This window comes from Pogoniulus pusillus, chromosome Z (assembly GCF_015220805.1).
Source record: "Pogoniulus pusillus isolate bPogPus1 chromosome Z, bPogPus1.pri, whole genome shotgun sequence".
NCBI lineage: Eukaryota > Metazoa > Chordata > Aves > Piciformes > Lybiidae > Pogoniulus > Pogoniulus pusillus.
The window spans coordinates 41709317-41722787 of NC_087309.1; the positions used below are offsets into that span (position 1 = coordinate 41709317).

Below are 13471 nucleotides of genomic sequence, written 5' to 3' on the forward strand. Positions count from 1 at the left end.
TGCCCATGATCAGGACTCTGCCCCTCCCCGTGCTGGACCTGGAAGCCACTGGCTTTGCCAGGCCTTACTCCCCTGTCTCAGCAGAGTGAGGGTGCTGCCAGGGCAGACAGCAGGCCCCTGAACTCGCCCCATGAGCAAACACAGAGCTGGACAGGCAGCTGGAGGGCTGCAGGTGCTGTGTGCGTTTGGTATGGGTTTTGGAGGCCAGGTAGTGCTGCTTGAAGGTCTCTCGAGCAGCGTGGCTGCACAGGATCACAGGGTGTTAGGGGTTGGAAGGGACCTAAGGAGATCATCCAGTCTAACCCCCCTGCCAGAGCAGGACCACACAATCTAACACATCCAGACAGGCCTTGAAAGTCTCCAGGGAAGGAGGCTCCACAACCTCTCTGGGGAGCCTGTTCCAGTGCTCTGTGACCCGCACAGTAAAGAAGTTCCTCCTTGTCTTGAGGCAGAACCTCTTTTGCTGTAACTTACACCCACTGCTCCTTGTTCTATCACAGGGAGCAAGTGAGCAGAGCCTGTCCCCCTCCCCCTGGCCAGCCCTCAGATACTTACCAACATTTATCAAATGCCCTGTAAGTCTTCTCCAGACTAAACAGCCCCAGGTCCCTCAGCCTCTCTTCATGAGCCATGCCCTCCAGTCCCCTAATCATCCTTGTAGCTGGACCCTCTCCAGCAGATCCCTGTCCCTCATTAACTGGGGAGTCCCAAACTGAACACAGTATTCAAGATGAGGTCTCACCAGGGCAGAGTAGAGCGGGAGGAGAACCTCCCATGATCTGCTGGCCAGACTCTTCCTAATACACCTAAGGATCCCATTGACCTTCTTGGCTGCAAGGGCACATTGCTGTGCCCATGGTTAACTTGTCATCCACCAGGATTCTCAGGTCCCTCTCCACAGGGCTGCTTTCTAGCAGATCCCCTCCCAGCCTGTACCGTTGGAGTTCGTCCCCAGATACAGGACTCTGCACTTGACCTTGTTGAACTTCATCTGGTTTCTCTGTGCCCAGCTCTCCAGTCTGCCCAGATATCTCTGGATGGCTGCACAGCCTTCAGCTGTGTCAGCCAAGCCTCCCAGTCTGGTGTCATCAGCAAACTTGCTGAGCAGACTGTCTGTTTGTCTGCCCCCTCATCAACATCATTGATGAAGATGTTGAACCAGGACTGGCCCACACCAGGCCAGCTGAGCCAGGCAGGGTGTCAGTGCCGCATGCAGCCCAGGCACAACTGCCACTGTAGTCCTGTCCAGGCTGTGGACCAGGCTACAGTGGCACAGGTCAGGGGAGCACAGGTAGGACACAACTCCACCAGCAAGCTGCTGGCCTCCATCAGCATGTGAAGGATGGGCAGCTCCTGGCACACAGAAGGCAAGGTGAGGGGCAACTGGGCAGGGGCTTCATGCCAGCAAGGACAGGCAAATCCCCACTGAACTTCCCTGGGGACAGAGCTAGCCCAGGGCCATGGTCTGGCCAAGGCAGCTTCAGCATCTGTCCTGCAATGTGCTCTTTCCAGCATCTCACACCTGAGCCTCCCTCCCCGCAGCAGGGCAAGTTTAAGTGTAACACGAGGAACAATTTCTTCCCTAAAAGAAGGGTTGTTCAGGCTGGCCCAGGCTGCCCATGGCAGTGGTGGAGTGCCCATCCCTGAAGGCATTCAAAAGATGAGTAGATGTGGTGCTGAGGGACATGGCTCAGCGGTAACCTGGCAGTGCTGGGTTCATGGTTGGACTTTATGATTTTGAAGGTCTCTTCCAAACAGAAAACTTCTGAGACTGTGTGATTATTCTTCATGGGGTAAAAAAAAATAAATCTAGGTGGCTGAGCCCAGAGAGTTGTGAAGGGAGTTAAGCCAAAAGTGGCGTCCCCCAGGGCTCATCTTTGGGGTTCAGTCTTTATTAATGATCTGGGTGAGAGGACTGAGTGCTCCCTCAGTAAGTATGCAGAGGACACCAAATTGTGCAGGAGTGTTGAAGCTCTGCAAAGACATCTGGCCAGGCTGGCTGAGGTCAGCTGTATGATGCTCAACAAAGCCAAGTTCTGGGTCCTGCCCTTGGGTCACAAAACCCCCCTGAAGGCTCCAGGCTTGGGACAGAGAGGCTGGAAACTGTCTGGCAGAAAAGAATCTGGGGGTGCTGGGCGACAGCAACTGAAGATGAGCCAGCAGTACCTAGGTGGCCAAGAAGACCACCAGCAACTTGGCCTGGATGCAATGGTGTAGCCATCAGGACCAGTTCCCCTGAACTCAGCTCTGATGAATGGGTGTGATAGCGTTGGGTTGACAGTTGGGCTTTGACCTTAGAGGTCTTTTACAACCTTAATGATTCTGTGATTCTCTTCTGATAGTCCTGCTCATTGGTCAACAATGCCCAAATTAGCCGTTCTGAGGCCTCTGTGCTTTCAGGGCTTTGCTGTTTAACCCCTGGACTCAGACTGCACTTGAGCAAGCACATCTGCCTGTGGCATTGCCACATCCCCTGCTGTGGCTCCATACCACCACACTCTGCCAGTCCCCAGCAGACACTGACCTACAGCAGATCTCCCTGCCTGACCCAGCAGGCACCATGCTTCCCTTCAGCCCCACACAGATGGCCAAGCTGCAGCAGGGCAAGCTGGCAGCCATGGCCTCAAGGAGCTCCCCACACTGAGAAAGGCAAGAGGAGCAGGCAGCTGTGCATGGTGAGCACAGTGATGGGAACTGCTGGGGCAGTGGGCTGCAAGTCCCCAGCCTACCCTGATGGTCCTGTCTGGGACACACGGCTCATTAATCAGGAAAGGTATGAAAACTTCTCCAGAGGCTGAGGACACCAGCAGGTGGCTCCAAGTAAAATAGGGACTTGAAAGCCTTCATGTCTCCTGGCAACGCACCTCAAGCAAAGTGAGCATGGCTCATGAGGGATCCCAGACACCTAGTTCCACCCTGGCATCAGGCTGCTGCTCTCAGGAAGACAGACCAAATCTTCCTGCTCAGGCTTGTACCACCACCTGCCCAGTGTCGTTCCCCATTTCCTGCCCTGAGAAATGCTGGGTGGTGGCATAATGCCTCTCCTGATGGCAGAACCTGAGGGGTTTGGAAGGGACCTCCAGAAATCATCACCGAGTCCAGCTCCTCTGCCAGAGCAGGGTCACACAGGGCAGGTCAAACAGGAACATGTGCAGATGGGTCTTGAAAGACTCCAGAGAAGGAGGCTCCACAACCTCTCTGGGCAGTCTCCTCCAAGGCTCCAGCACCCTTACACCAAATAATTTCCTCCTCATGTTGAGGTGGAACCTCCTGGCTTCCACTTTGTATCCTTTGTCCCTTGTCCTACCATGGGACAGCAATGAAAAGAGCCTGGCCCCTTCTTGATACCCATCCATCATATACCTGTAAACACCAAGAAAATCGCCTCTGGGACTAACCAGCCTGAGGGTTCTCAGCCTTTCCTCCTCACACAGATGTCCCAGTCCTTTTGTCATCCTTGTAGCCTCTCTTGGACTCTCTTCAGTAGTTCCTTCTCCCTCTTGAACTGAGGAGCCTAGAACTGGACACAGTATTGCAGATATGCTTTCACCATGGCAGAGTAGATGAGGAGGAGAACCTCCCTTGACCTGTTGGCCACACTCTTCTGAATGCATCTCAGGACACCACTGGCCTTCTTGGCCACAAGGGCACATTGCTGGCTTGTGGATAATTGTTCACCAGGACTCCCAAGGTCCTTGAAGCTATCCAGATTCAGTTTGACCTGCCTCTGTATACCCAGCAGAGGATTGCCCAGTCTAATTTTACTAGAAGAAGCAGATTTGCTGCCCACTCCCACAGCACTGCTCCAGGCAGGTCCTGCTGCAGCAGTGCCATGTCCCTCAAGACCATGGTCTGCAAGGCAGCTCCGAGTCTCTTCCCTGGCACAACAACCCCATCTTGGGGCATGGCAGTGTCATGGAAACACACACCAAAAGAAGTGGGAGAGCTATGAACAGAACTTCAAGGTTTAGATTGGAAGGGGCCCTAAAGGTCATCTTATTCCACTAGACCAGGTTGATCAAAGACTCATCCAGCTTGGCCTCAAACACTTACAGGAAGGGGACATCCACAGCTTCTCTGGACAACCTGTGTCAGAACCTCACCACAGCAAATAATTTATTCCTTACATCTAGTCCTAATCTTCCCTCTTTCAATTAAAAGTTAGGCCTTATTCTAACACAACACTCCCTGATGAGGAGTCTCTCCCCATCTTTCCTGTAGCCCCCTTGAAGCGCTGGAAGGTCAGTCTAAGGTCTTTCTGGATTGTTGGAGAATTCTTCTTAGCAGAGGACACAGAAATGATAAACATGAGCAACTGTGCTGAGAATGTCCTTGAGTCCATCCTGGGAGCTAGATATCAGACACAGGGAGCTTCCCCCCACATGCAGCTGCAGGGGATGGAGTGCAGCTGCAGGTGGACAGAGTTTAGCCAGCCCCAGAGGCTGACCCTCAGATTGTTATGGTATGCTGACCTATCTATGCCTTACAAGTAACCCTGTACCCTCTGGCTGTAACCAATCTTGGTGGAGCACGCCTCTTGCTAGAATGCATATAAGTCACTGCATCACGGAAATAAAGTGGATTTGACCATCTAACCATATTGCTGAACCAAGAGTCATTCTCCCATAGCGCTCCACTGGTTTACTCTGACACTGGATAAACTTGAAAGACTTGGTCTCACAGCCACTCAAGCAGGCCAACAGCTCAGCATTTTTTCCTTGCTGTTCCTTTCCCTTCTGCAGTCCTATCATCACAGATTAAATTGTAATGATCCTTACCACTCACATTGTGGCAGCAATCCAGCCTGTTCCAGTGCCTGGAACCACTCTTGCAGCAAAAAAATGGCAGGATAACCAAAACCTGCCCTGGCATAATTTCAGGCCATTTCATCTCCTTCTATCACCTGATACTGAGGAGAAGAGACCAACCTCTCAGCTTCCTCTGCTCGACACCAAACACCCGCAGGTCCCTCAGGTGGTCCTCACCAGCCCTGTTCTCTAGACCTTTCACCATCTTCTTTGTCTTTCTCTGGACATGCTCCAGCTCCTCAGTGTGCTTTTGAGAGTGCCAAAACTGAGCGCAGCACTCAAGGTGTGGCCGCAGTGGTGCTGGTTACAGGGGCACGATCGCTGCCTCGGTCCTGCTGGCCACACCGCTACGGATCCAGACCAGGATGCTGGTGGCTGTCGCTTTCGCTGCCCCTTGAGTCAAACCCCGTGACAAGAGAGCAGCTGCACCGCAGATCGGCTGGCCTCTGTACCTTATAGCCCCTTCCCGGAGAGAGGCCGTCCTGACATTAGGCCCAGCCGAGAACAAGGGATGCCGCCCGGCTCCAGGGACGCGAGACCTCGCCGGCCACTTCACAGCAGCCTCGCAGCTGCCGGGGACTCGGGGACTCGGCGCCCGAGCCCCGGGAGTCCCGTGGCCGCCCCATTGCTGGCAGCCGGAGACCAAAGAATAGGCAGCGGCTGCCGGAGTACCGTCCTAAGGCAGCTGCTCGCGTCTCTGTACATGAAGTCGAGAGACCGACACGAACCGCAGGAGGAGGAAGGAGACAAGAGTCTGGAGGCTTCCCACCGCCCGTAACAGTCCCGACAGCTGCCCCGGGATTCCCGCAGTGAAGGCGCACCCGCCGCCCCGGCTGGAGCTGTGGGCAGAGTGCAGCCCGGTCGCACCTGAGGGGAAGCACCCAGCGCTGCTGGCCCCAGCCCCGCCAGAGCCGGAGAGAGGGACGCGGGGCGCGGAGCTCTGAGCCGGCTCCTGCCCGCGCCGCTGCGGGACTGGCTGCAGGCGGGGAGGGGGCGGGGCCGCCGCTGCGGGACTGGCTGCAGGCGGGGGGGGGGCGGGGCCGCCGCTGCCGGGCTGGCCGCAAGGCGGGGAGGGGGCGGGGTCGCCGCGGGACTGGCTGCAGGCGGGGAGGGGGCGGGGCCGCCGCTGCCGGGCTGGCTGCAGGCGGGGAGGGGGCGGGGCCGCCGCTGCGGGACTGGCTGCAGGCGGGGAGGGGGCGGGGCCGCCGCTGCGGGACTGGCTGCAGGCGGGGAGGGGGCGGGGCCGCCGCTGCGGGACTGGCCGCAAGGCGGGGAGGGGGCGGGGCCGCCACCGCCCCGGCCGGATCACGTGAGAAGGGGGGGTGCTGCGGGGTCCCTGCGCCCGCCGGCAGCGCCCTGCGCCCCGCGTCCGGCGGCGCGGCTGCGTCACTCAGGAGCGCACTTCAGGCAGGGGCCGCGGGGCCGGCCCGCCGCGGAGATTCTGGCACTCTCCCGCCGCCATGGCAACGGCCGCAGGTGCCTACCGGGGACCGGCCTGCAGCCAGGCCATTCTCGTCTGGGCCTGGCCTGTCCCGCTTGGCACTGCGGCCGCGCAGGCGCGGCGGGGCGGGCGTGGCGGGCGGGCCGGCGAGCGCGGTTCCGCTGGGAACGGGTCGCAGCCGCCGCACTGTGCTCTGCCGCGCTGCCGGCCTGACCTTGAACGTGATCACGGCCCGCGGGCACCCGCCTGGGCCGAGTGGCGGCGGGGAGCGGGACAGCGTTTTAGGCCCGGCCCTGGCGGGCCCCGCGTTGCTAGCCGCGGCCTCTCTGTGCCGCGTCCCTGACCAGTGCTCGGCTTTTCGCTTTTAGATCTGCCGGTGCCGCGCCGCGGCGACGCTGCGATCTCTCCCCAGCGTCCTCAGCAAGCCGGCACTCCGCAGCCTTGCCAGCTCCGTGAGGAGCCCTGAGATCAGCGGGTTTCTCCGAGCGAGCTTGTCCGAGTGGCTGCACCGCGGGAAGCCCCGCTCCGAGAATGCGGTGAGTCGGGGAGGGCTCGGTGGTCCCCGTGGCCTGATGGTGACCACGGGCCGGTGGGCCTTGGGCTGGGGGCGGTGTGAGCGCCACAGCGGTGTGCGGTCGTCTGGAGAAACCAGGGAGCCGGGAGTCCTTCCGTGCTGACATAGGCCTCCCGCGTCGAGGCCGGCTGTGGGGCGGGAACGTCTCGGTTCACGGTGCAGGAGTGTGAGCGTCGCTCTGACTGATCAATTCCCAGAGTGATCTTGGACAGCGGTGAGGCCCGCGGGACCTGCTGGGCAGTACGTTGGCTCCACCGCAGAAAGGACGGCAGCAGACACGGCCATTGCTCGCAGTGCAGTGCTGTTCCTTGCACTCCTTCATTTCATTACGTCCCTTGTTTTACAGACCCAGCGGTCATGTGGCAGCATGCTGAAGGCTATGGTCATTTAGCAGGTAAATGGCTTGAGATTCTTATCAAGAAGAACGAGAGATGCATACCACAGGATGGTGACAGTGGACAGCTCATGAGATACAGACCTTGAGTCAAGGAAATTGATGTCAGAAAGGATCACCTGTGCTCCAGGCTCAGACCATGCTGAAATCAGCTCCTGGAGAGAGGGGAGCTGCTGTGTCCATACAGGGTGTTGCAGCATCCTTGAAGGTGCAGTGTGCAGGCAGTGCCATGAATCCAAAACTTGTGCTCTTTTATGTTAAATTCTGTTAAAAGAACCTGGTCTCTTTTATGTTAAATTCTAACACAGAGGCCACTGTGCTCTGATACCCGTGGGTGGCACAGGCCTCACAAAGCCTGTCTGAAAGTGAGAGCTCTCACTTCGATTGTCAGAGGCCTTGTGAATCACCCACTTCATGATGTTGTCTCTGGTGAGACTCATGACGTGGTGTTAGTTGAATGAGCACAACACCTGTCTCAGACCTTAGATCTGAGATGTGGCCTTTGTAGTCTGAGCAGGTAAAACTACAGTGATCTGAACAGTGGCTAACCTGGTGCCTCTGTGATATTGACAGAAACAATTTTTCAGATGGCATTTTTGCTTACTAGACCTTAACCCAGAGTCAAAGCCAGTCCAGATAAATCACAGACTCATCGAATTTTAGGGGTTGGAAGGGACATCCAGCCAAGGCAGGAGCGCCTAGGGTAGTTCGCACAGGAACACATCCAGGCAGGTTTTGAAAGTCTCCAGAGAAGGAGATCTGTGTTTTGTTTTCAAGGTGAGTGTTGGGCTTGGCCACAGCCATCATCAGGTGACCTGGAGCAGTCCAGCTGGTCTCTCTGTGGCCTCTGCCATGTGTTGCTTACACAGCAAGCTGAGAGTGGCTGCACCAAGTTTTCCTGCCAGGCAGGAGTATTTGCCCCAGACACCATTTTGAAATCATGGACGTCTCATGTTGCTGGTGGGGAGTATTGAAGTTCACAAACCTCCACCAGTCTCATGTGGCTGTTTCTGACCTAGCCCAGCCTGTGCTGACCATTAGGATTTGGTGTAGCTGTAGACCTGGCTTTTGATTAGTGCTGGATAAGCAGTCCCATTTCAGCTGGTGAACAAGTGCTGCTTGGCAGTGACCATCTTAGTACTCCTGTGCTTTGTTTGGTAGGACCCTCTCTGATTACATGCCATAGAGTCACGCAGTGGTCCAAAGATCAGCCAGTCCAATAGCCCTGCAGTCAGCAGGGACATCTTGCAACTAGATCAGGTTGTCCAGAGCCCAGTATCTCCAAGAATGGGGCTTCAGCCACCTCCGTGGGTGGCCTGTTGCAGTGTTCCTCATGGTAAAGAACTTCCTCCTAATACCCAACCTGAATCTTCTCTCATTTCAACCCATTGCCCCTCATCCAGTCACTGCAGGCCTTTGCAGTTGGTCCCTCTGCAGTGTTGTAGCTGCTTCAGATACTGGAAGGTTGATGTTAGGCCTTCTGGAGCCTTCTTCTGGGGACTGAAGAACCGCAGCTCCCTCAGCCTGTCCCCATAGTAGAGATTCTCTAGCCCCTTGATCATTCTTGTGGCCTCCATCAGGTCCACTTCCTTCTTGTGTTGAGGGCTCCACAGCTGGACACAGCACTGCAGGTGAGATCTCACCAGAGCAGAGGAGTTGGACACCCTCTCTACTGACCATGCTGCTTTTGACACAGCCCAGGATGCCACTACCCAGGATTTGCAATGCTGGTGCATGTATTTCATTTGAGTGTTTGTAGCCTTTCTGCTGTCCCCACTCCTCCGTGGTAGTGAAGTTTCGTCTGTGTGAGAGCAAAGCCTGTGCTGTAGGGAAGTAAAAACATGGGCTTCCTCATGTCAGCTGTCATGTGACACTCGAGAACTTCACACCTCAATTTCTTTCACAATTTATTTCTGTCAAAATTGGGAAGTACACAGAAAGGACAAAATGCCACTTCATGTCTCTGAGGCTTGAGTAGATAACAGACCACATCCACCTGATACGGCATTTGTCACTTGTCTCCCTCAAATTGCGTGGGCTTTTTTGTGCTGGTCTCTGATTTTGGAGGTCTTCTCCAGCCAAAACAGTTCTTAGATGGAATGCCAGGTGCTGCCAGAATGACCTAGCAGCCTGAGAAGAGCTGTAGGTCACCTCCAGCGCTGCTCACGGTCACTGTTTTCCCTTTTGCTGTAGGGAAGTGGAACTGAAATGCACCGCAGAAAGAAATCCAGTATGATGGATGCAGAAGGGGACTGCAAGGAGCCCCTCAGCAGCGACACAGCTGCTGCCTCTGGGAAGCATTACCTCTGCGGTTACTGTGCAGCCTTCACCAACATCGCTGTCACCTTCCCCATCCAGAAGGTGCTCTTCCGGCAGCAGCTCTACGGCCTGAGGACAAAGGACGCAGTGCAGCAGCTGCAGAAGGATGGGATCCGAAACCTCTACCGCGGCATCCTGCCCCCCCTGATGCAGAAGACCACCACGTTGGCTCTCATGTTTGGCCTGTACGAGGATTTTTCCTGCCTGCTCCTCAGCCACACTAGCTGCCCTGAGCTGCTGACACGCAGCATGGCGGCAGTGCTGGCCGGGACCACGGAAGCTCTGCTGACGCCGTTCGAGCGGGTGCAGACTTTGCTCCAGGACTACAAGCACCATGACAAGTTCACAAACACTTACCAGGCTTTCAAGGTGCTGAAGGCCTATGGGATGCGGGAGTACTACCGGGGATTGGTGCCCATTCTGCTCCGGAACGGGCCCAGCAATGTGCTCTTCTTCGGCCTGCGGGGACCCATCAAGCAATGTCTGCCAGAGGCCACCTCCTACAGCGCTCACTTGGTCAATGACTTCATCTGCGGAGGGCTCCTGGGTGCCATGCTGGGGTTCCTGTTCTTCCCAGTGAATGTCGTCAAGACCCGCATGCAGGCTCAGATTGGGGGTGAGTTCCAGTCCTTCCCCAAGGTTTTCCTCAAGATCTGGCTGGAGCGTGACCGGAAGCTGATCCACCTCTTCAGAGGAGCCCACCTGAACTACCACCGCTCCGTGCTGTCCTGGGGCATAATCAATGCCACCTATGAGTTCCTGCTGAAGCTGCTGTGAGCTGCCTGCCTGCCTGCAGCTCTGCTGCTCATTGGGGATTGGCACGTGCAGTGTCACTGCATCCAGGGAGCAGTGCCTGCCCGCTGCCACGGGCCACTGGCCTTTGGTGTTTATGGGGTGACAGGTGATGCACCCAGACCTTGGTGCAATTCAGATCAACATTTATAGGTATTTATTTGCTGGCAGGTGAGTTTACCCATCACGGAGCTACTAGGCAAATAAACTTCTCTTGATCCAGCAGCCAATTCTGTATCACTCCCAAAGCCTCTCAGTGCTCCATGATGGAATGTGCTCCCTTGCTCACGTTGTAGAACGTGAAAATCGAGGGGATGATGAAAATCAATTCCCTTGCCTCACAGACTTCAGAATGCTAATTTAAGAACTTCATTTTCCAATGTTTTAAGGTCGTAGGTACTCCTTACTATTTAAAGCCAAAAGGACGTATCCATATGGGGATGACTGAAGTTTAGAACTTCAAGCTTAAGCTAAGCCTACACAGAGTCTTCTGGCAGCTGCTCTGCGGCTGGCTGTGACTGTTTCATTCAGCACTGTGAGGGTGGTCACTGAGTGCTCAAGAGCTGCAGTGTGAGCTGGCTGCCGCTCACCTGGGTTCTCCGTGTGTGCACTGTGTGCCTTCATGTGGAAAGGGAAGAGCTGAAGGAATGAAACAGTGATTTTACTAAAGCTTTAAAGTGTCCTTCCGTGTTAAAAACCATTCTGCTTGTGAACATGGAGTATGTTCTGCTTTTTTCTTTAGACTTTTTTTATTTGTTTGGTTTTGCATTGCTGCTTTTTCTGTGGCTCTCAGCTTTGGGGTCAAGAAGAAAATGGCCCTTAAATAGCTCTGCTTCTGCAAAGGTGGCTCACAATCACAGCTCTTCTGTGCTGAGGGATCTTGTGTTTTGCAAACACTTTTGTTTCATTTGGCTGTGGAATCATGGATCACAACAAGATATTTTTACCTGGAACTTGTCTTTCTCCCTGCTTGATGTGTGCTCCACAGTCTCATCAGACAGGCTGCACAGTAGCACTGATCAGGGAATTTCTGGGTGTTGCCCACTTCAGTGAAGGTCTGTGAGGGTAGCAGAGACGGCAGCCAAAGGTGACCTCAGAGACAGCTGGGCAGGACAGATGCAGCCTTCGAAGATGTGTTTAAGGACTTCTGTAGGTATTGAAAAAGCTATGCAGAAATAGCTGTCTTACAGACCTGGGAGCTGAGAAATACAGGACTTCAGGCTTAGAGAGGGGAGCAGAAGAGAAAGCATGACTGTAAACCCAGTGAGGGTCTTAAAAAAAGCAGCAGCTGATTCTCTTGGGGCTTTATGTTATGAAAACAAGATCTTTTGTATGATGTGGGTCAGGAAAGCTTCCAGCAACTGGTCTGAGTTGGCTCTTTTCCTAGGTTCTGGAGTGGCTGTTACTGCTCTTAAAATTTGAGTGTTTCATTTGCTAACCTCTCCTCAGACATCGATTCTGATCATTGTGTTGCAAGCACAGTCCCTAGCTTCCAGTCAAAGCCAGCCAGGCACAAGTGAGCTTTCTTGTATCTTGATTGTTGTGGTGATCTGCATTGAAATAAAACGTTTGCTTGGTGTTTGTTACTGGCAGGATCTGATTTTTACCAGTGAACTGTTTTTTGTAATCACTCCGTGATGGAATAAAACCAGAAATTGCATCCTGTCTCTCCATGGAAGGTGGTTATGGACCATACTGTGTGCTGGGAAACCTGGTGTGAGGAGGGTCACAGCTGAAGCTGAATCTTCCACTCTGGTGATTTGCTTTGCTGTAGCAGACAGGGAGCAAGCAGCCCTGGAGTGCTACTGTCCCCGCTGGGGCTGTGCTGCAGGTCTGTCGTGGCAGAGGTGTGCAGCAGGGTCAGCTTTGTCTTGCCACCACCAACAGCTGTGCTGCGTGGGGGGTGATTCTTGTAACTGGGGAGAGAGGCACCAGTGAACCTTGGCACACAAGCTGTGTGGTTTACTGAGGGGGATGTGTTGCTGCGGGGGCAGAGAGCATAGGAAAACTCATGAAAACTGAGGCCAGTTTCAAGACACTTTTGTCTTACAAAGTGACTCTGACCAGGCCACCTCTATGCTTACTGCGGCGGCAGTGTGGGAACAGAAGTGATGCTGAGTAAGGATCAGGGGGAGCAGAGCACCAGTTCACCTTGGGTTCACTCTGGCCACTCAGGCATCAGTTCACCCTGGGTGTGTGCTTTGCACGCAGGGCTGGGTTACTGCAGGGCACTGGGAGGACAAAGTGCATGCACATGCAGGGAAATGGCCTCGGCCTGCCTTATCTCCCTGAGGGTGTGTCCTGTTCCGGGGGCAGCTCAGGAGGCCCTGGTTTGCTGATCTCAGCCCGCCTGGGCTAAACTAGGTCGTGGCCCGGGCAGCCAGAAGGGCCAAGCCTTAGCTGCTGCCTGTATTAAACACCTGCAGCTGAGATTTAGACTGGTGTGGGTCAGGATTCTAACGACTGCTGCTGCCTCTTGCAGTTGCTGTTGGGGGGCACTAGAGCGTGCATTTCCAGCTGCAGAAGGGCGAGGGAATTCCAGCACGGAGACGACAGGAACGCTGCTCAGAGAGAGTCACAGAAGCAGCTTTCAGGCAGTAACTGCTTTGGGAAGGGAGGGGGGGAACAATGCCACAATCGCCACGCTGAGTTTCTGAGGCAGTACTTCCATTACGAAGACCTCGTGTTTGCGTTTTAAACTGGGTAGGTAATTGAGCTCTTAGCAGTGTGCAGTGAGGAAAGAGCACCCAAGGGAAGTGAGCTAGCATGAAGGCAGCGCCTCTAAGCAGCTCTGAACTGACAACGTGTCTGGAAAGGCAAGAGCTGAGAAAGAGTCATAGAATCACAGAATGGGTTGGATTGGAAGGGACCTCTGAAAGTCATCCACTCGAAGCCCCCTGCAGTCAGCAGGGACGTCCTCCACTAGAGCAGGCTGCTCAGAGCCCTGTCAAGCCTCCAGGGATGGGGCCTCAGCCACCTCCCTGGGTGACCTGTCACAGTGTTCCAGATCCCTCACAATGCAGAACTTGTTCCTCACATCCAATCTCAATCTGCTCTGCTCTCATTTCAAACCATTGTCCTTCATCCTGTCCCTGCAGGCCTTTGGCAATAGTCTGCAGATTGCTTGTAGTTTGGTTCTCACC

The 13471-nt window shown here is 55.0% G+C and overlaps 1 protein-coding gene across 2 annotated transcripts; it reads left to right on the top strand.

Annotated features, from left to right (window-relative positions):
• The first annotated feature begins 6142 nt into the window (after positions 1 to 6142).
• SLC25A51 (solute carrier family 25 member 51) lies at positions 6143 to 11988 on the top strand. Of its 2 annotated transcripts, XM_064140400.1 has the most exons (4): positions 6143 to 6284; positions 6618 to 6785; positions 7170 to 7217; positions 9411 to 11988. In XM_064140400.1, exon 4 carries the CDS (start codon positions 9426 to 9428, stop codon positions 10311 to 10313), a length of 888 nt encoding a protein of 295 aa, XP_063996470.1. In that variant the 5' UTR covers positions 6143 to 6284; positions 6618 to 6785; positions 7170 to 7217; positions 9411 to 9425; the 3' UTR covers positions 10314 to 11988. The 2 variants fall into 2 exon arrangements, with proteins under 2 accessions (XP_063996470.1, XP_063996471.1); XM_064140401.1 differs by lacking the exon at positions 7170 to 7217.
• The last annotated feature ends 1483 nt before the right edge of the window (positions 11989 to 13471 follow it).